Source organism: Pleurodeles waltl, chromosome 3_1, assembly GCF_031143425.1.
Source record: "Pleurodeles waltl isolate 20211129_DDA chromosome 3_1, aPleWal1.hap1.20221129, whole genome shotgun sequence".
Taxonomy (NCBI): domain Eukaryota; kingdom Metazoa; phylum Chordata; class Amphibia; order Caudata; family Salamandridae; genus Pleurodeles; species Pleurodeles waltl.
Genome location: NC_090440.1, coordinates 419,449,122 through 419,475,392, shown reverse-complemented (window position 1 = coordinate 419,475,392; position 26,271 = coordinate 419,449,122). Strand labels below are relative to the sequence as shown.

General features: G+C 43.2%; 1 protein-coding gene across 2 annotated transcripts in view; it reads right to left on the bottom strand.

Annotated features, from left to right (window-relative positions):
* Positions 1-26,271, bottom strand: part of LOC138284182 (aminopeptidase N-like) — a 260,695-nt gene that overhangs the window by 117,006 nt on the left and 117,418 nt on the right. For both annotated transcript variants that reach the window (XM_069222680.1, XM_069222679.1), the window contains exon 12: positions 15,255-15,394. In XM_069222680.1, the coding sequence (XP_069078781.1) occupies positions 15,255-15,394 (140 nt within the window). The remainder of the gene's footprint in view (positions 1-15,254; positions 15,395-26,271) is intronic.

Below are 26,271 nucleotides of genomic sequence, written 5' to 3'. Positions count from 1 at the left end.
TTCTATAACAAATCTCTTCTAGTAATATAAATGGACTATTGCACAGAATTAATCTGTCTGCTGCAGCAGATGATTCACTTCCTCTGCATAAATCAATGCTTTTCTGTGATTTGAGTTTACATTTGGATGATGGGATTTTTGATAACTCGTGTGAAAAATAAGGTCTAAAATAAGGTACAGGTTTTTTTTATATCTCAGCTTACTTTATTTAAAGTTAATTACATTTCTGCAATGTCTGGTGTGGGACAAATAGTTACTCGATGAGATAGTTGGAAGTGAGCAGTTGGCCTCACATTGAAATGGTCCATCAAGCCTAATGACGTCAGGAGTTAGCTCAGCATATACAAGGCACTTGGGGGCAGATTTAAGAGCCCCTAGCGCCTCCTTGCACCACATCAGCATCACTTTTTTAATGCTAATGTGGCCCAACAAGGCAAAAATCGCAGCCCCAAATTTATTAAGTGGTGTAATGCATGCATTGCTTCACTTTGTAACCCTTTGCGCTACATTATGCCTGCTCCAGGTATAATGTATGCAAAGAGGGTGTTCCCCTGTTAGGGAGGCCTAAAAAATGGTGCAAAAAAATCTAAGAGGTTTCTTTGTGTCATTTATTTTGGCACTTTTAATGCCTTCTCAGAGCAGGCATTAAAAGGAGGTGCACCATTGTTTACAATAGGCCTCAATGGGCTTTGCAGGGTTAGCGTCAACATTTTTGATGCTAATCCTGCAAAGCTCCGACCTAGTGTCAAAATGTTTGACGCTAGTTCCCTAACTACCGCCATGGTGCGCCATATTTAGATATGGCGCACACATGTTGGTGTTAGGGGATAGCTAAGGGGTGCAAAGAAGTGGCGCTAGACTGGGTGCAGTGCCACTTTTCTTACATCTGGGACTAGGTGTTATCTAATGTTGTTTGGCCTTTTCATGCCAAGGCTGGCCTTTTCATGTCAAGCTTTTACTGTCTGATTTAGATTACCCACATGCCAAATTCTAAGTCAGACCCTTTGTTTCTAGCTGTCAAACATGGAGTTGTAGGGAAGTCTCAGGGGCCTGATGGTTCTTCAGTGTCACTCAATCAAACGATCAGAATTTATAGAGGGCGGCTAATCACTCTCAAGGGTATCCAGATGCTGAGAACATAGCTGCTAAGGTGTTTACTTGAACAGCCAGATCTTGAGTCCTTTCCTGAATTTCAGAAGAGAGGATGAGGTCAGTGGGTGAAGGGGGAGGTCGATTCCAGGATTTTGCTGCAAGGTAGGAGAAGGAACATCCTCTACTGTTGCTTTGGTGGATTTGTGGGAAGTGTGTGCCAGGGAGAGGGATGCGGAGCACGGGTGTCTAAAGGGTTGGTGGAAATTCAGGGGGTGGTTAATGTATGCTGGTCCTTGATTGTGGGGGGCCTTGTAGGTGTGGATCAGTATCTTGAATTGACATCTCTTCTGAATGGGGAGCCAGGCGAATTTCTTGAGTTGGGACTGAGGTGGGTCTGTTTTGGGAGGTCGAGGATGAGTCTGGCTGCTGAATTCTGTATGGTCTGTAGTCTCTTCAGGATGTGAGTGGTGGTTCCTACATAGAGTACATTGCCATAGTCCAGCCTGCTGGTGACTACTGCTTGAGGGCCGGTTCATCTGGTGTTGACGGGGAGCCATTTGAAGATTTTATAAAGCATGCAAACTGTGAGGAATCAAACAGAAGAGACTGTGCTGATCTGGATTTCATGGTAAACTTGCTGTCCAGGATGATGCCAAGGTTGCCTACATGGTCTGACGGAGAGGGTGCTGGCCCTAGATTGGTAAGCCACCTTGAATTGTTCCATGAGGATGTGTTATTCTCAGCTATTTTTCATCCAGTCAGCAATGTCCGTCATGCATCTGTGGAAGTTGGCCCTCATGGTGGAGGGCCATTTTGATACTGAGAGGATGAGCTGGGTGTCATCTGCATAAGATGATGTTCTGTTGTAGGACTTTTACCATGGATGTAAAACTGCTGGTTTTGGGTGGCAGCACCACCACGTGTGGGTGACTGAGCCAATCCTACACCTTCTGGAAACTGTTGACCTGACCCTTTCACCTAGCTAGCGGCACCACACCCAAACCTAGAAAGTAGAGGTGATTTGTGGCAGCCTGATGCATGCTACTCTGACTCCTCAGGGAAGTTGTGGAAGAACAGATCGTACCCCTTCCTCTCATTTTCACAAGGTTACATACATATGAAGACAGACAGAGAGATGCAGGACAAGTTTTAATATATGTTATTGTAGCAACTGCATTCTATGTAAAAAAGTAGGAGCTATGATTATTAGGAAAATGAAATGCAATAGTTATTATTGTGACCATGAGTGTGAAACAGATGAAAAGTCCCAGCATCCTGGTACACCAGTGAATCTAAAATCCATACCTACACTTCTAGCATCTACATGAGAGCATAGCAGTAATAGCCCTTCTCTGCCCGTAATGGTCCCTGGAAGGAATCCCTGGCCCCATACCTAAATAACAAAGCAGGGGGTTTTGCCTGTGGTCTGGTGGTAGTCCTCCTAAGTGGCTGAAGTGACGAGGCCAATTTCAGCAGAGTTGCGACAGCATGGCACAGCATAAGATGGATGACTTACCCTTATTTTGCCAGTGTGGTGTTTTTACAATAAAATGTGTTTTGTTCGGAGAACTTGTATAACTTGATAATATGTTTTTCTGTGTACGGTTGATTTCGTACTCTTGGACAGGCAATACTTGGTAAATTATCATGTGCACCCTTGAGAACAGACACAAGATGAAATGTTGTGCAAAGGAACTCATAACTATGCCTACTTGAAAGGCAACTGATAAAAAAAATAAAACACCCCCACTAAAATGAAGTTATGCTAAAATAATAAAAATGAATAAATGAAATGAACTAGGTAAGAGGTCACAGGCTGCAAGGCCAAAGCTAAAAAAAGTGTTCCCAAACTAAACACTAAAATGAACTCACAACAGTTCATTCCATGGGTTCGGACAATGTTGGCCAAAGGGGTCATGTCGATGTGAAACAAAGTAGGGCTGAGGGAGGAACCTTGGGGAACACCAAAGATATTGTTCTTGGGTTCCAAGGTGAGAGAAGTTAGGCAGATTCTCTGGGTTTGCCTGGTGAAGAAGGAGGCGATCCATTTGAGGTCATCTCCTTAGATTCCGATGTGATGAAGCCTCTTGAAAAATGTTTTGCGGAATATGGTGTTGAATGCTGCTGAGAGGTTGAGGAGGATCAGGGCTGATGTTGCTCCACTGTGAAGGATGGTTCTGACGTTGTCAGAGGCAGTGATCAGGGTGGTTTTGGTGCTCTGGTTGGTGCAGAATCTGTAGTGGGAGTGGTGCAGAAGATTGTTGATCACCAGGTGCTGTGTGAGTTGGCAGTTGGTGGCCTTTTAGAAGACTGTGGTGGGAAAGGGGAGCAGCAAGATGGGACAGCACTTCTGGAGTTCGCTGGGGTCAGTGGAAGTTTTCTTGAGAAGGGAGTTTGACTTCTGCGTGTTTCCATATTTCGGGGATAGTGCCAGTGGTTATGGATGAGTTGAAAATGGCGGTGAGCTTGCTGCTGATCGTCTTGCTCCCGAGGTTGAGAATGTGGTGGGGACAGGGGTTAGTGGATGCTGGCTGTGGTGTTTTGCATGATGAGCTGGTCCCAGGTGGTGAGCAGGTGGTCAGAAATCACATGAGGGTTTGTATCCATGGAAGAAAGGAGACTGAGGGTGTCGACGGTGGTGGGTTGGGGTTCAATGTTTTTGTACATGGTGGAGATCTTGTTGAGAATCAGTCCACCAGGGTGTCACAAAGTTCTTGAGAAGGAGTGAAGATGTTTGGCAAACTCCGACAATGTTGAAGAGTTCTTTGCTTTGGTTGTGGCTGGCTTTAATGCAGTTGGCAAGAGTGCTCCTTTTCATCTCTTTCAGTAGTGGGTGGTATTGATTGAGGGATGACTTGAAGGTGGCTCAGTCTGTGAGCTCTTTGCTGGTGCAGTATCTCCTTTCTCATCTCTTGCAGTTGGGTTTTGTGGTTTCCGGTTCTGCAGTGTATGAACTAGCTTGTTTGGTGGGTCTCTTGAGTTTGGTGGGCTTGACAGGTGACACTCTGTTGCGGTGATCCAAACTGAGAAGTTCTTGACCGCCTGTTCTAGGTTTGTTGAAGTGTCAGGGTGGGAGGTATTGAGGGCAACAGTCCATTGGGTCTGAGAGAGTTTGTTCCAGTTGTTGTGTGAGGTGCTGTGTGGCTTGGTGGCGGTGCCAGGGGATCCTGTTATGGTGAAGTGGATGATTGCATGGTCTATCCAGGTGAGTTTGGTGACATGTTTTTTTCTTGACTCTGTTGCTGGCCGTGAAAATGGGGTTGAGCATGTGTTCTGCATACTATGTGGGGTTGGTGACTAGGAAGAACAATGTTGTCCAAGCTTTCAAAGAGGTTGGTGGTGTTGGTGTTGGTGTTGTTGAGGTCATCAAGTTGAAAAATGAGGTCTCTGATGAAGATTCAGGTGGTCATTCTAACCCTGGCGGTAAAAACCGCCAGGGCGAATGACCGCGGGAGCACCGCCGAGAGGCCGGCGGTGCTCCCAAGGGCATTCCGACCGCGGCGGTAAAGCCGCGGTCAGACCGGCAACACTGGCGGTCTCCCGCCAGTGTACCGCCGCCCTTTGGAATCCTCCAAGGCGGCGCAGCTAGCTGCGCCGCCGAGGGGATTCCGACCCCCCCTACCGCCATCCAGTTCCCGGCGGTCCGCCCGCCGGGAACCGGATGGCGGTAGGGGGGGTTGCGGGGCCCCTGGGGGCCCCTACAAGTATTTCACTGTCTGCTTGGCAGACAGTGAAATACGCGACGGGTGCAACAGCACCCGTCGCACCTTCCCACTCCGCCGGCTTGATTACGAGCCGGCATCCTCGTGGGAAGGGAGTTTTTCCCTGGGCTGGCGGGCGGTCTTTTGGCGACCGCCCGCCAGCCCAGGGAAAAACTTAGAATACCCTCTGCGGTCTTTCGACCGCGGAGCGGTATTTTGGAGGGGGGAAGTCTGGCGGGCGGCCTGCGCCGCCCGCCAGACTCAGAATGACCCCCTCAGTGTTTGGAGTCGATGGCCAGCAGGACGTTGAATCCGGGAATGGTTTTGCCGCAACTGGAGCGTGGTCATGGAGGTCTGTAGGTAAAGGTGCCGTTTGATGGTGGTTTTGCCATTGATTTGGAGTTGCAAATTTTCATATTCCATGATTAGGGTGGTGTCATCTGCAACAGTGATACAGTGGATGGTTTCTTTGTGGATGATGGTGATTCCACCTCCGTGTTTGTTGATGTAGTTCCAGTATGCCATCTTGTAGCCATCTGGTATTGCTGAGGTGATGTTGGGGGCAGCTGTGGGGGTGATCCAGGTATCGGTGAGGAAGACAATGTCAGGTGAGAGAGGGGATGGTATCCCAGATCTTGTTGGCGTACTTGCAGACTGATCATGCCTTGAACAGGAGGCTGTGGAGTTGTTCCAAAGCAGTTGTGGTTGGCGTGGTCAGTGAGGTAATCATTGCTGTGCATGCAAGTGCAAAGGTGTTGCAGGAGAAGAAACAGTGCCAGCAGATGAAAGGTACTACCATTGATTGTGAAGAAGTGCTTGCTTTGGGTGCACCTTCCACACCATCCACTGCGTGGCCATATACCAAAGACCAATAAAAAAAAAACAGGGCAGGGAAGCAGCATGGGGGTGTTGGCACAAAGGATCTATTAGATTAGGCTAATAGAGGGAGCACTAGTGGATCCTCTCTCCCAGCCTTTTAGAATTCCATAACACAAATGCCACTTAAATGTTGTCAGCCAAAAGTCAAACTACTGAGTTCATATATATCTGAATGTACTATAAAAGAGGGAAAGACCTTGTAAAAGATGGGTATAATTTCCTAGCTGTTCACCGATGGCACAGGTTTGCATCACATTTCTCATATACCACTGCCAGAGCAACTGTTCATCTGAAAGATGCTGAAACCTAATAGATGACAGATGCTTCTAAGTATCTGTAGAGAATGCGAAGTAGGCAGCCCTTAAGAAAATCTCTGGCCTGTGAGGCTCCTTTCCTGATGACCAGAGCATGCTAGATAGAACTAAATAGATTGCATGTTGTGTGGAAGGCCGCTCCAACAGTCACTCCAAATGTTAGAATTGTTCTTGAAAACTAGTTGTAAAATTTCTTGAAACAAAAGCTTCTGCCAGGACGTTAGATGCTGCCTTACCAGGACACTGTGAGGGGTTCAAATTGCTAACTCTGACTCTTGAACAGAGCTTTATGCATCCCAAAGACTCAAGCCTCTTGCACTAACCACCAACTCAGGCCTCATCACCCTGCCGGAATAGATACACTCCAGCTTCTGTACACAGAGACCAAAAGACGAAGAGGGGCATCCGATAGCCTGCTCTCGACACTCACCCAACTTTGATGGCTCCAGATATAGGTTTTAATGCTTGCTCTGACCAAACATGTTGGATACTGCTGCAAAAGAATCAACTCAGCATTTCTCTTACTCAAAGAAATTGGAAAAACTAGGCATTAAATGCATTAATGCCTGGCTAGAGCACTGTTTTCCAGATACATATGCCTATGAAAACACCAGCTCGACTTAAGTTGACTATTTGTTGCTTTTATCCAATTCCCATTCCACTTCCATAGTGATTCCTCTTTGTTGGTTTTCAGGACACTTGTACTCATTAATGACTCTTGAAAAACATTATCCCTGTACTGTTGTCTTCATATCATAGTGTAGAACAAAGCTCAATGGAGAAGTGGGTTTTACATATTTCCTCTGTGTTGACAATCTCTCTTCCCCAAGTGTCAGCTTCTATCCAGTTAAAGCTGGGTGCATTCCGAGTTGGAATCTTGATGAGTACAAGGGACATAGCTTGGCTTGGAAGGATTGGTAACTAAGTCAGTTTTCAGTTTTTATGACGCTTGTTAGTATTTTTTGAGTGGCAGTGATCACCCCCATACTAATTTCCCTTCTATGGGTTTCACAGTGGCCACTTCAACTTTAATTGAAATACATAATATGCCACCAAATTTCTTCCCTTCTCATAAGTATTAATTATGAAAAGGAAAACTGTTCACGGAACAAACCACAAGTTGCTATTTACAAAATTCAAGTTCTTCTGGAAATACGATGATGTCATTCCATGTGAATATTCAAAGAGATAAAAATGATGTCAATGTTCACCATGATATGTTGCGCATAACAACAAACTTGCATTGCTATTGTCAATTCCACCCAGTGTGACCTGCTCATCAACGCCGAGCCAGAACTATTTGGTCAGGCAAGCCCTGCGAGCTGGGCCTGAAGTAACTGATTGACAGATCACAGGTGGGGTGACACTTAGCCCATTGACATCAGCTTGAACAAGATAAAACAGTATCCATCCCTCAAAAAGGCAGTGACACCACATTAGTAGTAGGAGATTGGCCCCCCATAAAACACATTTGGACAGAGGGGCATGTGTTCCAAAAACACCATAAAATTTAGATGCCACATGAAGTTAGGAACATTCAGCCAATCAGCACACAACTCACACACGACATGCAGTGATCATGTTCTTCTCATGCTGGACATCTGGACCTGTTACCTACTGGCCCCCATTTTGTCCATACATGGTCGAGATCAACCTGAGCACTTTATCAGATGGTCGGATTTATGACACCGTGACTTGGCCAGATTCCTTTCTGCAAAGAATGTATAGAATTATTTTATAACCCTTCAAGAATTGTATATAAGGGCGCTCAGTATTCAGTAACTTTGAGAGACAGTCATCAGACCCCGATTATGTACTTGTCTCTCCTGGCCTGTTTAATTAAGTCACCTGTTCCTGTTTTGCACAGTGCTTCTAGTCTTTCATTTCTTTAAGGTAAATTCACATTTGAGCAACATGAGGGCACCCAAAATAATTATTTAGCTATACAGTCACTGTAAACCTCTTCACATGGTCACCTTATTAAGCAATCAGAGATAGTTTGAAAACACAGTGACCCTCATTATGACATTGGCGATAAATTCCACTTACTGCCATGCTGACTGCCACTAACATACTGCCACCGTGGCAGATATCCGCTAACCATATTATGACACACACACACACCAATCCGTCAGTATTTAGTCAGCCCAAAGGTCAGTGATAAACTGGCGGTATCAAAACCCACACCATTACGCCAACAGAACTACGCCCACAACATTATGACCCACGAATCTCCACGGCGGACATTCAATGGTGGTAAACCATTGGCAGTACATACCGCCACGCTCAAAATACACACACTCAAACAAAACAACACCACATTTTGTCAATTCAAACTACACACACCTGAAACCCATATACACACCACACAACACTATAAAACACACACCCACATTACCCACAACTCTTTATGACTACAATAATTGCCAGCAGAGAGAGACAGCAAGAGAACTCACACAACCAGAGCCACATACCACCATCACCTATACACCACCCCGCACCTTACATCGCACATCCCAAAAACATCACACTACACATCCTCACCCACACCAATCACACTACACCCATGGCTCCACAACGACACCCCGGATTCCCTGAGGAGGATCCAAGGGTCATGGTGGAGGAAATCATCCGGGTAGAGCCACAGATATTTGGAGCACAGGTGCAGCAGATATCCTTTGCTAGGAAGATGGAGCTATGGCGGAGAATCGTGGACAGGGTCAAGGCCATAGGACAGCACCCCAGAACAAGGGACGACATCAGGAAGAGGTGGAACGACCTACGGAGGGAAGGTACGTTCCATTGCAGCAAGACACCAGCTTGCAGTACAGAGGACTGGCGGTGGACCCCCACCACCTCCCCCACAACTAACAACATGGGAGGAGCAAATCTTGGCAATCATGCATCCTGAGGGCCTGGCAGGAATAGTAGGAGGACTGGATTCTGGTAAGTCAACTCTCCATTACTATCACCCCCCCTTACCTGCATGCCATCACATAACCCCACCCTCACTCCCATCACTCTACCACCTCCCACACACCCCACCATCACAACCCACTCATTCCAATGCCAAGCACTGCATGCTATATCCATGCATGGACATCACTCACAGACCTGCATGGACACCTATCACTACAGCATGCACACTAGAGACAATCATCTACCCCACCAAATAACAACTCACACTAGGCAAAGCTGCCAGAGCAATAACAACCATAGAGGGCAACCCACCCGTGCACAATATGTCACACACAGAAACAATAACACTGCATTTACATCTCCACAGATACCCCAGCCAATGTCACCAGAGAAGAGGTGCCAGCAACATCCAGTCCCCCCACAGAAGAGGCCCACAGTGATGACAGCAGCTCTGGTCGCCTAGATCTGGATGACCAACCTGGCCCATCAGGGACCTACGGACAGTCGGTTACCCAGGCACAGTCTCACACCACCACAGAGCCTCCGACCTCAGGAAACACCACCACTGCACCCACCCAATGGACCCATACCTCTGTCCCCAGGACACGTCATTCAGAAGTGTGTCCACCACTACAGGGACCCCAGGGCACACCACAAACCCAGGACAATCAAGGACCTGGGGGTCAGTGGCAGTGGGCACACGGTTCAGGGGACAGAGGCACAGGATAACAGGGAAACTGGGAGGAGTGCTATGTGCCAGGGGGAAGACAGGCCCAGAGAACCTACTCTCCAGGAGGCACTCACTGTGATACTGGGAGCATAACAACATTCCCAGGATACGCTGGGCCAGATCCTGGACAAGATGCAGGACAACATGCGGCTGCAGGAGGAACAGTACCTGGGGATCAGGGAGGACTTGAAGTCCATTAACACCACCCTGGTCTCCATTTCAGGGGTGCTGGCAGACATGGCCAATAGTATGAGGGAGGCAGTGGCACACCAGCGGGCCCCTGACACTAGCCAGAACACTGAACAGCCCTTCACCTCAACTGCCGCTAGTGACAGGAGGCCAACAGCACCCCTCCCCCTGCAGAAGGAGAACCACCCCACAAACATTCCCTACAATCCAGGCAGAAGCCAGAGACTATCGTCAAGACCCCCGCCAGGAAATAAGACTCTCCTGATTGTCACTCTTGTGTCCCACTCTGTCACCCTGTCCTCTTTGAACTGCCATTGCTCCCCTTCCTATCCCCCTTGGACAATGCACCTGTGCTACAAATAGACTGGACTCTAACCTGGACATTTGGCCATCATCACCCCATCCCATAGCAATCCCCCCATTTCTTCATAGCACTGAAATAAACACACTTTGAAAAAATACAAGTATGGAGTATGTCAAATGATTTAAGTGTGTATTTGTTTAACAAGCTTTAAACATTGCTATTCAACTGTACAGTAATGTATACATAGGAAAGACCTGTAGATGGCTACTGTGACACACCAGGAGCAATAGTGGGGCACCAACATCTGCAAAAAGAGATGCCATTGGGTACAGTGAGTGGCCATAGAAGTAGGAATTCACAGCCTGCCAGTGACTATGTCACACATCAAACTGTCAATGAAATGTGGAATAACACTATCTTACCTGTGTGTCATTGGAAGTATTGAAGAATGACTGTAATTTGGTTGTCCTCATCCTCTGCCTCCTCATCTTCACTGTCCACAGGGTCCACTGCTGCCACACGGCCATCTCCAGCCTCCTCCTGCAGAAAAGGCACATGGCGTCGCAAGGCAAGGTTGTGCAACATACAGCATGCCACAATGATCTGGCAGTCCTTCTTGGGTGATTAGCACAGGGATCCACCTGTTAGATGGAGGCACCGAAACCTGGCCTTCAGGAGGCCAAAGGTACGTTTAATAATCTTTGGTTATCATTGGGCCCTATGGGGTACAGTGGCCAATGGTGATGTATGCCGGCGGTGATGGTACACACCGCCACGGACGTCACCGCCATTTTCTTTCTTTTCACTCACTTGCTACCTGACCTTCAACGGGAGAGGACCTACACTGCATGTGCTGCAGTGAGCTGTGTCTGGAACCTACCATGGCCCATGTGACTGGGGAAAGGTCCCCTGCCCTCACCTCGACAGAGTTGGAGTGATTAGTGGATGCTTAGATATAAGTAGCGCACACCTAGAAACATAATATTGAGCCACAGCATTATGTGGCTTTTATTAAGAGGACATTTGACACATACAAAAACGTTCTGGTGAGAATTGATAAAGTGGTGTCATATTCTGGGAATTTTAAGGGCCAGCTGTGAATGCCCAGTCGAATAGTTTTTAACATGCTTCTAATATTTCTCTAAATATTGGACACAGATCTGCTGAATGTCTAGTAAAGGGTGTTGTAGTGGCCCTTCAATGCCCGGTTGGGCAACCAGGTTTTAGTTAGTTTCAGGGCCTGCACCTCTAAATGCACACATATATTTAATTAATTGTCATTTATTTTGCCAAGCTTGTTTTCAGTGCATTGCTTTATATTTTTTAATCAGATGCCTCCTTCTAGAAAGACAGAGTATGTACTGCACATTTTTATCAGCCTTTAGCACAGCACGCTTTTTGTACCTTCTCCAAGGCTGTTACATTTGGTACATGATATGCCAGCTTGGATTGTCATTTCAGAAGACAGTTCCTATCCTCTAGAAATATCATGACATCAGGCCTACTTCCACGAACTGTGTAGGGTTTATTATATAAACATCAAATATGCCTAAGGAGGACAGAGGGTATTCTGTTCATGGCTGTCCTGGGCAGTACATGATTTTGCAGCCAGCTTTGCTGATCCTGACACTGACGCTTCAGCACCCAATAGGGTCGTCATCCAGACAACAGAAACACACTTGCTAACTAACTCATGTATGGGGTTGGGGTTCCTTCCTTAGATCCGGACCGGCAGATGGGTTACCACGACTATTCTCTCATACTTAGAGGTTAGGCAGGAATCACTAGACTTTATAGAACCATACGCTATGATGGGGTTGTTTATCTTTTTCACGCTTATTGTAATGATGATCAGTGTATTGTTTCATCTGCCTTATTATGAAAGCCAGTGCTTTATATGCAATTGTTTCAATAAATATATTGAGATTCCACTTGCATCTCTCGTCTTGCCTTGGCATGTGAGCGTCTTTGAGTAACTGAGTAAAGGGGTGTGATCTGTTCACCATGACTTCCCTGAGGAGTCAGAGTGTCAGGTTTGGGTTGCCACAAATCACTACTACCCTAATCAAGTGGGGGGCTAGCCAGGAGTTAGGCCGTTAGCTTCCAGACAGTGTGAGGTTGACTCAGTCTCCCACACGCCGTGGTGCTGCTACCCTAAAAAAGCAGTCTTTATACCATAATAAGAGCCACAAGACAAGTCAAAGGGTCACAATAAAGGAACTGATTTTCGTCAGTTAAATGAAACAATAAATTATTTGATTATTGCACCCAAACAAAGCTGTAAAAAATGGTTTTAGCAAGTTGTAGTTTTTATGGTGCATGGAAAATGTTATAATGAAAAACAAAGTCATTTACAAAGGTATGTTCAGCTAGAAATGTACATTTGTGGTGGAACATACCTTAATTTACGAAAACCAGGAATTCACAAAAGTGATTCCTAGCAGGCGTCACTGGATTTACTAGTTCATCAAAAGTGCACAGAAAGTACAGTAGTGAGTCCCATGCAAGGCAGTTGTGTTGTAAGATTGTGGATGTCCACAAATATGCATATTTGTGGGCAGTCACAAACTGAAACTTCATCCCTTTTCACCTGGAAATGTGTGTTATGTAAGTTTCTATATAAGGAGAGTGGGAGCCCATGGGTAATGTCAGATGACTGTGCAACTTTCCAGCTGTACAACTGAGAATCCTTGAGAATCTCATAAGTAGTAAATCTGCCCCTGTTCTTCCAGTGCATATTTATCTTTTGAATTCTACATGAATGGGGCCCAATGATTTTATTCCCTTCACCGCTCAGTGATGTAGAAAAAGGACTAGTGTTTGCATCCTAAATCATTATTTATGACATGTTCTTTTTTGCTATTTATGTAAATGATTTGAAGACAAGCACAACAAGTTACATTTTAACACACAACTCCTGCTGTGTAATATGTGATATGATTGTTAGAAATAATCAATTTATGCGACTGAGCATAGAGTGTACAATGCTTAGCTGATAGTTTTGATTTAGATTTAGTATGTTTAGTGTAAAAGTAATTTGTATTGATTTTATGACTAGCTGCCTAGTTCGATACCATAATTGCTACTTTGTGTACCCTTATTATGAGGATATCAATAAAAGATCCAAATAATAGATTCCCAAGCCTTAAAACAGCAATAAGGGGTGGAAAGAAGAGACTATCCTGTTACACCACAAGTTTTTCAGCTAACACCTATTTGAACACTTGCTGCCTAACAAGAATGCAATTCATGGAATTTGTAGATCAAACGCTGACAATCAGATGACAATCTCACTCCTACGTGATCTGTCTATTCTTAGTGAATGTGACTAACTGGAAGCTGTTAAAGTGCCTGCCTAGCCTGTGCTCCTTATCTTCCAAATAAGCTCTGATATATCCTCCTTGTTTATCTCAACTGCATCTACAGCATCTAGAAGTTGATTGTAAGTGACCCTGGTATCAATGAGAACACCAAAAAGTAGATGTTATAGATGAGTAACAGTGAATTATGGGGGTGTTTTTCACTGAGGGGTTCTTAGTGACATCAAATAGACAACGAGATTAAAACATGAGTTGTTGATGATGTCACTCAGATCCTTTCAGTGAAAACCATCCTTGTGATTAACATTTTACCCATCTATAATTTTGTGTTATGCATAGCCCTCAAAATAATTTGTTCATGCTTTCAACTGCTACACAGGGGCAGGGGTTTACTAGGCCATACATAACACAGCGTGTCCTCCCTGTCTCAAATTAAAAAAATAATCCTGACCTGCAACCCTTAACCAACCCCAGCACCTTGCCTGCCTTTCTTCCCCCTCCGAAGCTTTGTTTTCTGGTTTCATTCAAAGCAGACAAGCAGTGCTGCTGGGCTCCCAGGGAGGCCAGTCAGCCTACCCTGAAAGGCTTTTCTGACATCACAGCAGTGGGTAACCAGTTTTGTGATCAACTGTTGATATGTCATAGCAAAGGGTTATGATGTTTAGAGACTGAAATAAATGATAGATGCGCTATATGAGAGCCAGCTATAATAAATAAATTGGAAGTGGTATGCCATAGCTATTGAAGAAAACGGTCTCAACAAAGCAAGAGAGAAAACACTCAAAGCCATGGATGAATTACGCATTTGTTCAATGATGTTTTAGGATGAGTTGTCGTAATCAGTAAGCCACCTCACCTGATGTCTTTAAGGTTAGGTAGATTTAGACCTTAAAAGGTTATACACTGCACAGGAGGTGAATTTCAAGGTTTTTTTAAGTAACCTGAGGGAGTTGTGTAGAATTAGGCTGCTGCAATATTTCAGTTTGCTGAACCACTATTTTGTGCTTGGCTTTGAAAAAAAAACTTACTATTGATCAGTCAGGCCCTCAGTTCAAAAGTTACCAGCCCCATTATGATTGTGAGATCTAACACCATACTTCTCTGGTATGTTTATCCAGAGACTTCACAATCCACAAATACCAGAAAAGAATGTGTGGAAATTAGTGTGGAGTCACTGATTCCGATATGTTGCTGGTTGTAAGGAAAACATATAAACATGGAAAGAGGAGTATTTCCACACCCCTTTGGTATTGATGCACCAAGTAGAGTTTCCGCTGGGTGGAGGGAAGAATATGTAACATGTAACATCAGACTTGAAATGGGCTTGAAATGGTCCTCCCAATCGAACTGTGCTGTTTGCATGTTTCATGATCATAATGGGCTCATTACTGCAATAAACACATTTTAATTGCCATGCAGTTGAAGGCTCTGAAGTACGGCCAACTGAACAAATGAACACTAACCTCATTATGAAGAATGCCTTACTGCTCCTGATCAAACCAGTAACTAGAGTTATCAGCCCCATTAAGATTACACAATTGCTGGTAAATGGTAGCTTCTGACATTAGGATTGGACTAGGGGAACTGGATGCAGCATTGCCAACTTCCAGTTATTCCTCAGTCCTAATTTCTGAGGGATACCTCATTTGTGAACGATACCTTAGGGTATAACTGAATAGTCCATTCTACCTACTTCCCTACAAAGTTATTGATGTGGCCGGTTTTGGTACTGGAAGGTGGCAATGGCGGGTTCTTTCATGGCAAACATGTAGTATGGTCTTAAAATATTTGCTTAAGACAACTTACCCTGTGATCTAAAGATAGCTGATGTAGAAGCTGCTCCCAGTTCTGTTGGTCATACTTAACTCTGAAATATCCAGTGACATTCAGGTTGGCCAGCACCCAGTCAGAGCTTCCAGATGCCAATTTAAGTGCATTGTCACTAGCTAAAATAAAAATAATAGTGTTTTTAATGTCTATTGCATTTTTCTCAGATGCAGAAAATAATTAACCTGCAAAGAAAATGAATGCTAAGCACATTATTTGCTCATTTCATCACAGATAGTCTAGGAACTTGGGGGCATATTTATACTTGTTTCGCACCGAATTTTAGTCATTTTTGTGACGCAAATTCTGTGCAAAACTAACACCATATTTATACTCTCGCACTAGACCCGTCTAGCATCAATGTTATGGAGTCATTTTTTGGACGTGGAAACCTACCTTGTGTCAATGAGATGCACGTAGGCGTTCCCATGCAAAAAATGGCTCTATGGCCTTAGCACCATATTTATCACTCAATGGTAAAATCACGCACGTGAAGGAGGAGGGGGTCAAATAATGGTGCAAAACTTGCTTTGAACCATTATTTAACGCCTGTATCAGGGCAGGCATTAGGGGACCTGTGGGCCTATTTCCATGGGGGAACACCATGGAATAAGCCCACAGGTGCACTACCCAGGTCCCAGGGACACCCCCACCCACACCAGAGGGACAGCGGAGGATTGGGGATCCCATCCCAGGTAAGTATAGGTAAGTACAAAGTATTTTTTTTTGTAAGTGCCATTGGGGGCCCTGAAATGGGCCTCCCTACATGGCACTGGGTGCAATGGCCATGCCCAGGGGACCCTGGTCCCCTGTGCTGTCTATTGGGGTGGTAGGCATGACTCCTGTCTTTTCTAAGACGGGAGTCATGTGGTATGGATTGTTTTTCATCAGAAAGTGACTCTAGGCTGGTTAGTCATTTCTTTTTACTATAACCTGCCTAACGTCATTTTTTGGTGCAAAACCCCCTTCTCCCATACTGCCACCTCCACCCAGCTAACGTCATTTTCTTTTTACGCTAGCCTACCCTTTGTGCCGGCTTGCACCATTCCATAAATATTATGCTTGGCTGGCATTCAAGAATGGCGCAAGCTGTTGCAAAACATTTTGCTGCAAAACCGCGCTAGTGCAGTTTTGTACCAAAAAGTAATTAGACTTGCCTAATAAATATTAGGTAGGCAGGTAGCTATATGTGACCCCTGTAATTGGCTACAAAGACAGGGATGGTGCTCTGCAAGCAACAACAGACCACCATCCCTGTTGGCTTTCCGAAATGGGAAACCTGTTTTTAAAGCTGCCCCTATTCCTTAAAAAGGAACCAGTGTTGATTTTAAAAAAAATAGTATGTTTCACATAGGAAAAACTATGTGGGGAGTATTTAGTGATGCTGTGGACCACTTCCAATTACCCCTGTTATCACCTGACACAATTCCCGAAACAGATAGTGCCCCAAAAGGATATTTTCTCATTTGGAATCAGTTTCTACTTCCTTTGAGGTATCCAACACCAATCAGTAGTTTGAGATAAACATTGTACAAGTACCGCACCAGTTTGTAATTAGTAGGGAACACCTCTTTCATACCCCTTCCTAACTGTCATTTGGTGTGGATTATCAAGCTAATTTTAGTAGCCAAAAATACTTTTCCGAGTCACAAAATGTGTTTAATACATGCCTGAAAATTATTTAGGAATGCTACCTTTATTTCCATGTCCTTACATAGAGAGTCCTCACATTGTAGTAAGTATATCGAAAATCATTATGAAAGGTAAGTTTTACTACTTTTACAGTGAGTCACAGGTAAGTTATTTTATTGTACATAATGTATATATATATGTATATATGTGTGTATATATATGTAAAGATATATATATATATATACATATATATATATATATATATATATGCATATATATATATATATATATATATATGAGAGAGAGAGAGAGATTGAGAGAGAGAGAACATTTAAAAAAGTTAAAATGCTAACACTAATGAATTAATTTTAACTTTGACTTTTTGTGCTCCTGTGAGAAAGTCATCCTTTGGCCCTTGGTAACCCCCATTTTTCAACTGATATTAGTGGTTACTGGCCACTGCTAACCAGAACCAGGGCCAGTGGGCTGTTTAAGAGGTATATGCAAATTAGATATAATATTAATTGGCTCTGACAACCTACTTGTAATTCCCTAGTATACAATAGGGCATGGAGGTTTAGGTACCCCATTGGAGTTAGGGCACCCCTGGGTACACTACTGTGGTGTCTCGTGTCACTGGCTGGCTGCTTTTAAAATACAATTAACCCCAAATTCGACTTTGGAATAAAAAGTACTTCTAAAGCCCTAAACTACTTTATTTCTACATATATGTCACCCCTAAAGTCTGCCCTGGGTGCCCTAAGGGTTGGGTGCAGTGTAAATGAAAGCAGGCACATTCTACATTTTTTTGTTAAGCCATAGTGAGGGAAAAACTGCCACTTGTAGTACATTAGTGCTATAGGCTAACATTGGAAGGCTTTATTTAAAAATAATAAAGGGTCTGATTTAGAGTTCATATCAATGCAAACAAATGGAAACATTAATTTAAACTAAGAAAGTAAAAGAAATCTTAACTGTACATAATGAAAGTTTTTTTAATATAAAGTTAAAATATGTATATATATATATATATATATATATATATATATATATATATATATATATATATATATATCTTTTCACTGAAAAAAACAAAGATTAAAGGACATTATAGCTATGTAACAGAATTTAAAAAACATAGAAATTCATGTTAAAACTGACTCAGTGACGAGAGTCAAGCCGGTGACATTGATCCTTGACCCGGCCAGGTTTGCTCCACTGAAACTCCAGAGCTTTTCCCCATCTATGAGACTTCCGGGAGTTGACCGGACTTTATGTTGAGCCAAGCTGCTCTCTTCACATTGCAAGCCTGCCTGACGGGGGGCCCCGCTCAATGATGAGAGTAAAAAGGCCTGATATAGAGTTTGGCATTCCAAACGTAACGGATATTCCATCCGACATATTACAATCCTATTATAGCCTATGAGGATCATAGTACAGCGGGCAGGAAATCTGTGACGTTTGTGATGGAGTAACCCTTCAACCAAACTCTAAATCAGGCCCTTAGTCCGAAAGCAAAATTTTGACTGAGGTCTCCTGCTCAGTGTATCCAACTTGGACTCCATCACGGTCGGCCTCAAACTATGACTTTGCCCGAGTCAAGCGCAATGAGAAATCCATGGTTGACGCTTTTTGCTTTTAGGTACTAGAAAGCACATTTTTACATTTAGGGTCTGATTAAGAGTTGGGTGGTTGAACTGCCACAACTCTAATACAGCGGTGGTGAGGGGACCATCAAGCTGGCGGCCTCACCATCACCATATTACGATGTTTCCATCAGACAGACCAGTGGAAACTGTTGTATAACAACATTTCCACTGTCCGCCTGGTGGAAGCAGTGTGGCAGCATTGGCCTGAGCTCCCTTAAGAGGCTGTTTCACAGAGTACCCTCGGAATATGCGCTTTCTGCATTCTGAAGGTGCTGACAAGTCCACAATCGACTGCCACCAACCTGTCGGGATCCCTGATCTCCTGGTGATCTGACTGCCAGGAACATAATCTGGTGGTCGGACCATCTGGAGTTTGGCAGTCCGACCACCACCGCAAGTTTGGCAGTCTTGAGACCGCCAAACTTGTAATTAGGCCTATAATGTTTTAAAAAATGCATGTCTCCCATTCCAATTGTGTAGTTTTGTTGTCATTTTTAAGATAAAAATGTTCCTATTGTTATATATTGTTATAGTATTTTTATTGTGTGTGTGTTTAACTTATTCACAGTTTTGTTGATATTGAACGTTTTACACATTTGTCTCCTAAGTTAAGTCTAACTGTGCATGGGTCAAGCTATCAATGGTTGATCAAGGATTCACTTATTGAGACCTTGACTGGACCTTATGTGAAACTGTGGCCTAATACTATGTGCAGGTACATATTAGCCCTCACTAATAATACACTTTCCAACAACTCCCTTTGAATAACGAAGAGATGGAAACTATTTTTTAAAAAGAGAGGATGAGAAGTTTAGCCCCTATTAAAACATACATGCACAAATCTATCTATCCCTATCTCTGCTCATATGCATAGTTATTTAGAAAAAATATAAATATATGTATCAAGGTAATTGAAAACATAAGACTAACACATAAATTAAATGTAAAAAAAACATTATATAGAAAAGTCATTGGAAATAAAATACAATTATATCAAACACAAGCAAATGGAAACATTAATTTAAAATATTAAAGTAAAATAAATAATAACTGGCACAAAATAAACATTATTGTAATATAAAGTTGTAAAGTAAAGTTTATATATATATACACATATATATCTTCACTGAAAAAAACAAAGATTACAGGGATGTTATGGTTAGGAAATTGAATTAAAAAAACACAGAAATTCATTTAAAAAAACAAATGCTACAGGGACTTTATAGATAGGCACACATTTTAAACAAATAAAACCATAGAAAATAACCTGTCAGAGTTAGAGTTATCTCAAGTAACTATAACTCATGCCATAAGGTAACTATAACTTGCGCCCCTGCCATGCACAGTTTTTTCGTAAAAAATGTTACTGCAAATATTACCTTGATATTATCAATGAGGTTATCAAAGATGTCATGAGTTCCATAATTTGCGGGATAATTAGCAGTTCACAGCGAGGGTGCGAGTTATAGTTACCTTAGGGCATGAGTTGTAGTTATTTGAGTTAGCTATAACAGGTGAATTTCTATGGTTTTGTACATTTAAAATGTGAGCTTCACCATAACATCCTTGTAACCTTTAGTTTTTTAAGTGAATTTCCATGTGTTTTTTAATTGTATTTCCTAACTATAATGTCCACGTAACCTTTGGGGTTTTCAGTGAATTTCTATGTTTTTTTTCAACTGAAAGTAATTTTCATTACTATATGTTAATCCAACCACTGCTGCACATGGCCTTTGGCCATGCATGGCAGTAACTGGCCGCAAGGTCTGCAGCCAACCTCCTACAACCACCCAACCTTGTGGCCGCAGGTATGCATGCCCCTCCGGCTGATTTTAGCCCCGGGGAGCCCATCTCCTGAGGATTGGCATTCTAAAAAAAAAACAATTGTGGGGGTGGTCACATATATACCGAGCCATCATGTTACCAGGACAGCAATGTCAGCTAATATGTTGAGTGAGAAGGAAAAGACAGCAGAGAGGATGTTTATAAACGTACAGAATGGTGGGGAAGCAATTCCATGACTTGAGAGACTGAGGAAATTTGAACAAACAAAATGGTGGGAACACAAATCTCTGACTAAATATCTGGAGGTGGGCCAAGCACCCAGAAGGCTTCAAATTTTAATAACACAGAGTTTTGAAAATCCCACTTCAGAGATGATGAAAGAGTAGGCAGAGAGTCACATGAAACCATCAAATATACTAACCAATATATTAGTGAAATATGCAGACGTTGATAGGCAAAAAGTACAATTGAAGATTGATACTTTGAACACAGAATTAGACAAGCACCCACAACAGGATATAATTAAGCAATATAAAGAGAAAATGGGCGTACATCTTAAGAAACATGAGGACAAGCAAAGCCCAAAAACAAAGCAGAGATAAAGTTGGTTACGACAGAGGACAGATTTTTACATTTGCTGGTCACTTTAAAATGCCATATATTGGTGGAAGGCAACAGATCTCTACAGGAACACCAAGTGGCAGACACAGAAACTGAAGTGAGTTCACATCCTGATACAGATAAGGATGAAAGTGCCAGAAATATTGGGGCAAACAATCACATGACCAAGGCACCTTTTCTGGAGGGGATGGGGTTTTTAAGGCAGGACAGACGCCAAATCGTAACATCACATAGTCAAGGAGGAACAAACAGAGAAGGAAAATGGCAGTGAAACAAAATATCACAAAAAATCATGGAAGAAGAATTGGATGGGGGACCTCAAGATCATCTCAATCAATAATGAACTTATCCCAGCTCACATTGAATAAGGCAGTGAAGGAAAGTCCTCCTTTTTGCCCTGGTCACCCCCAAAATGTTTGGACAGATACTGGTGGTTATTGCCTCTTGGCTGTGCTCTGGATACTTCTAAACAGTCCCAAGGCCAGTGCTCTGTGTAAAGTGGATATGGAAATTAGGCTAATTATAGTTGACAGGATCAACCTACCTATGAGTCCTACTATATGGTAGGGCAAGTAGGACTAGGATCACAGCATGGATAGTGCACCTGCAGAGATGCCCAGTGTCATTTTAAAGGCAGACCTGCCCTGCTGGCTGCTTTTAAATTAAAATACTTTCAAATTCGACTTTGGAATTGAAAGTACTTCCAAAGTCTTATAAGTCACCCCTGACGTGTGTCCTAGATGCCCCCAGGGTGGGTGCAGTGTAACTATAAGTAAGGTCCTTATACAAGAAGTTTTATAAGCCATGGTGAGAGAAAATAGCTACATTGATTTTTCCCTCATTACGGTGGATGGGCTCCATAGGCTAAAATGGGGAGATTTTATTTTTAATTAATAAAGTCCCAAAAGGAGCAAAGTACTTCAAGTTTGGTATCAAACTGATTGTTATAATAAATCCAACAACTTGCCATTGTTGAATTTAATGTAGCTGGTTCAGGGAAAAGGTTTTAGATCTCTACCTGAAAGTTTCCAACTTCAGCTCTGTAGTGCCCCTCTCTGATTAGCCAGCCTCTGGCATCCTGGCCAGGCTTCCTTGATGAGGTATGAAGTGGCCTGGGCTGAGGATAAAATAAGTGCCTGGCCAAGGAGACCTGCCCCAGCGCATGGTAAAAAAGGATCTAAGGAGAGCTGCCAAACTGGTCTTCAACAGAGTGAAGGATATTTGGAGCAGCTCAGGACCTCCCCCATTTCCTGCAAACCCAGACAAACAGGTGCCACTGTGATAGGATTAGGAGAGGGTAGAAAAGAAATGTCTTGAGGAATGTTAGCCACCCCAGTGGGAGGACTCAGCCAGACCTAGCCTCCAGAACAGAATTTCTGCCATTTTGCATTTTTAAAGAATGTTGCTATCTGGGATTGATTTTTGCCACACTTCCCAGGAAGTGGTCATCCAGGAGGGTGGTGGCCTACCTGTAATTGGACAGTTGCCCCCCCCGATATTCAACCTAGGAGCAAGGATACATATGGCATAACAGCACCCATATCTCAGATCCCTACTATGAACAAAGACAGGAAGAAGAAGCACTGCTCTGCTGGACCCCTGATCTTCACCTGGACACTGCACCAGCTGCACAATTGGGCTTCATCACAAAAAGAACTTTGCCTGGCTTCTGGAACCTTGGGGTGTGCTGTGGACTCCTAAAGGACCTTCAATGACCTTCTTGAAGAAGATCCAGACGTTTGGAGAAGATTGGAGAACTTTTGGTAAAAATCTCCATAAAGGGACTGACCAGACATCGTGAGCCAAGCCAGTTTATGTCGACCGTGACCCGACCTGACTTGGAGGTTCGTCCTGCTGAACAGCTCCAGAGCTCAAGACTTCCAGGACTTTACTGGGTGCTTCTGGAAAGGCACCAGGAGAGGCAATCCAATGATGTTGACTCGAAATCGGATTACTGTAGAGGGTCGTCGGACGTCAGAGAGAAAAAGCTTTAAAAAAGTGACAAAGTCCGAACATAAAAAGTTAACCGGGACTTCCTGCGCAGCGTGTCCAAGGAGGCCTCCAGGGACGTCGGAACCAATGTCAACTTAGGCCTGGACGAAGATTTCTATTCGGAAAAATTATCTAAGTCCGAAGGTAGAATTCTTCATTCAGGTATCCTGCGGTGTTCATCCGAAGAGGGCTCCAGGGAGGTCAGATCAGATTGGTGACTTCATGCCGGTGAGAAAAATCTTCAAGATAAAGTCAGAAGATAAACTTTTGATTGAGGCCTCCCACTTGTTGTAGATGAGCAGGGCTTCATCGCGGTCAGCCTCAAATTTTGACTTTGTCCCGGTCAAGCTGCGACCAGATATCCTGAGTGGCGCTTTTAGTTCCTATGCACTAAAAAACATTTATTCTTTAGAAATGCATGTCTCTGGTTCCCCTTATCTGATTTTATTAGTTTTGGTGTTAGATTAAAAATACAAATATTTCCTATTTTTATAAATTGGATTTGGATTTTTAAACTGTTTCCTGTGTTTTATTTAGTTACTGTTTGTGATATTTAAATTCTTTACACACTTTGGGCCTCATTACGAAACTGGCTTTGCAGACAGTGAACATTGCGAGGGTGCTGATGCACCCTGCTCTCTACAGAATTGCTGCTGGCTTGAATACGAGCCGGGCACAATGTTGTATGTTGTTTCCCGCTAGGCCAGCAGACAGAAACTCAGGTTTCTGCCTGCTAACTTAGCTGGAAACTCTTAATGGGTCTGGCGGGGAGATAACCAGTGTGACAACAACCTCACCGTCGGAAGTTTGGGTGGATGATGATTACCGTCCACCAAACTCATAATCAGGGTCTTTGTCTGCTAAGTTAAGCCTTGTTGCTCATTTCCAAGCTACCGTGGGTTGAGCTGGGGTTAATTTATTGAGACCTACCTGGACCTAGTTGGGGTAAGTGGCCTGTTGCTAGGTGTGGGTACTTACCTGCCCTTACCAATAATCCACTTTCCAACAGTCAGAAAAGCTATTTTTGACTATCATATTGTCCTAAAGGTAATTTTCATTACAGCCAGACAAAAATTGATGGGTTCAAATTTATCAAAAAGTTGAAACTATTGAAGTATCATACAAATCAGACGAGTAAACAATCCAAGAAAATGTTACCTTATGAACAACAGAATATGGGGTTAAAAGTGTTAGGTATTAATCTGGTAAAAGAACTACCTGCACTTGAGAATGAATGCTTGTGGGTAAATAAACCAGTGTCAGAACAAACAGTAATTGAAGATCAGGGCCTGGGTGTGTGGGGCACTACAGAATCCCCCTTCAAGCCAAAATCAACTTTTGTAGCACCTATGCCACATGATGCAATCAATGTATTTCATGAAGAATTAACTGAGCGCATCAAGAAATTACACAATTCATCACAGGAAAAAATAACAACTCTGACAAAGGAAGAAAGGAGATATTATTGTCTGGTTAAAAAGTTACAGAAGCAGGAGAATATTATAATGGGCAACTCGGATAAAGGTGGACACATTTTTGTGGCCCAGACCAATGTACATACAGGAGGCCGACAATCAGATAAGTAAAGTAATGAAGAATGCTATGCAAAATGTGGAAAATCTGAGCTGACAGCGACCAAGATTCAGTTGAGAAATGCATTGATGGAGTGGAGAGATAATGGTGTGATCAGTCAAGATGAGTACTTATTCATGTGGAACGATCATCCAAGGACACCTGTTGAGTACCTGATTCCCAAAGTACATAACAACCCCGTGACACCACTAGGCAGGCCAATTATATTGGCCATTGGGGAGATGTGTGAGAATATTTCAAAATATATAGATTATTATTTACAGGATTTTGCTAAATGTTAATCCTCATATGTAAAGAACACAACCGACTTACTAAGAGTGATACATGATTTACCTTGGAATGAACAATATGTATTGATGTCTTTGGACATTACCGCACTCTATACTAGTATAGATCATCAAGATAGTTTAGGTCTGTGGATTTATTTTTATAGAGCAAAACTCTGAAACTGTGCAAGCACACTTGCATGCTTTTGGATATGATCAGATTCAGTGTTGAGCATAAGTACATCCTGTTTGACAATCTGTTATTTCACCAGCTTCATGGGATGATGATGGGCACCTGCTTCGCCCCCAGCAACACGTGCCTTCATGTGGGCTGGTGGGAGGAGCGGGTGCTTCGCATCAACCACAGGCAGGTGTGGGAGAAGCATGTGGTTATCTGGCTTTGTTTCAAAGACAGTTTATTTGTGGTATGGAGGGGTACAATACAGTGTGGAACAAATCAATATTAATAATCTTAATTTGAACTTCACAAACAGCATTAGCAAAGACAAAGTCCAATTTTTAGACTTGGAAGTTTTTTCTGTTAACAACAAGCTGGAAATAAAGTTGTACAGAAAGGAAATGGCAGGCAACACAATGCTGCATGCCCCAGTTTCCATCTACCACATTTGAAAGTTAGCATTCCATATAGTGAGATGGTATGAGCCAGGCTAAACTATAATGTGAACACGGATATTTTGGCATGCCAGAGTGAGATTACAGAGAGTTTAAACAGAGGGGATATGTTGTGAGCCTATTAATGAAAACACAGGAGGGAGTAATTGGAAAAATTAGGGAAAGCATTCTGTTTGATAGACAGAAAGACAACACACCCAAGGAATCGAATGAAGCTAGACTGATTGTTACACATAATAAACAGGAGAAGGAGTTGAGGGCACTTGCCAGAAGGAATTGGCACATAATAAAATCAGATCCAACTACCGGCTCTTTGATGCCAAGGAATCCCCTCTTTACTTCTTGAAGAGCATACTCCATGAGGGATGCACTTGTAAAAAGCTGTCCCGAGATAGTTAGACCACAATCTTGACTAAGACCCAAGAAAGATTTCTTTGAATGTACAAGTTGCAGAGCCTGTTCAATTGGGAGGAATCACACTGAATATGTAACACCAGTTCAGAAATGACCACAGAAAATCAAGGGCACTTTTAGTTGCAGAACTAATTTTGCAGTTTATGTACTAACATGTAGCTGCGATTTGAAATAGGTCGGCAGCACAATACTTAAGGTATACAAGCGCATATTGCAGCACATAAATGCAATAAAAAATTGTGACCTTTGTAACCAGTAGCAGGGCACTGTGCCCGGCATCATGAGAGCGACATCATGCACATAACATATTATTCCATAGATCTGGTCCCACTGAGCCAAAAAGGGAGGTGATCCGGTGGTGGCCCTCCATAGACTAGAAACTAGATACATTTTGGATCTTGACTTCATGTC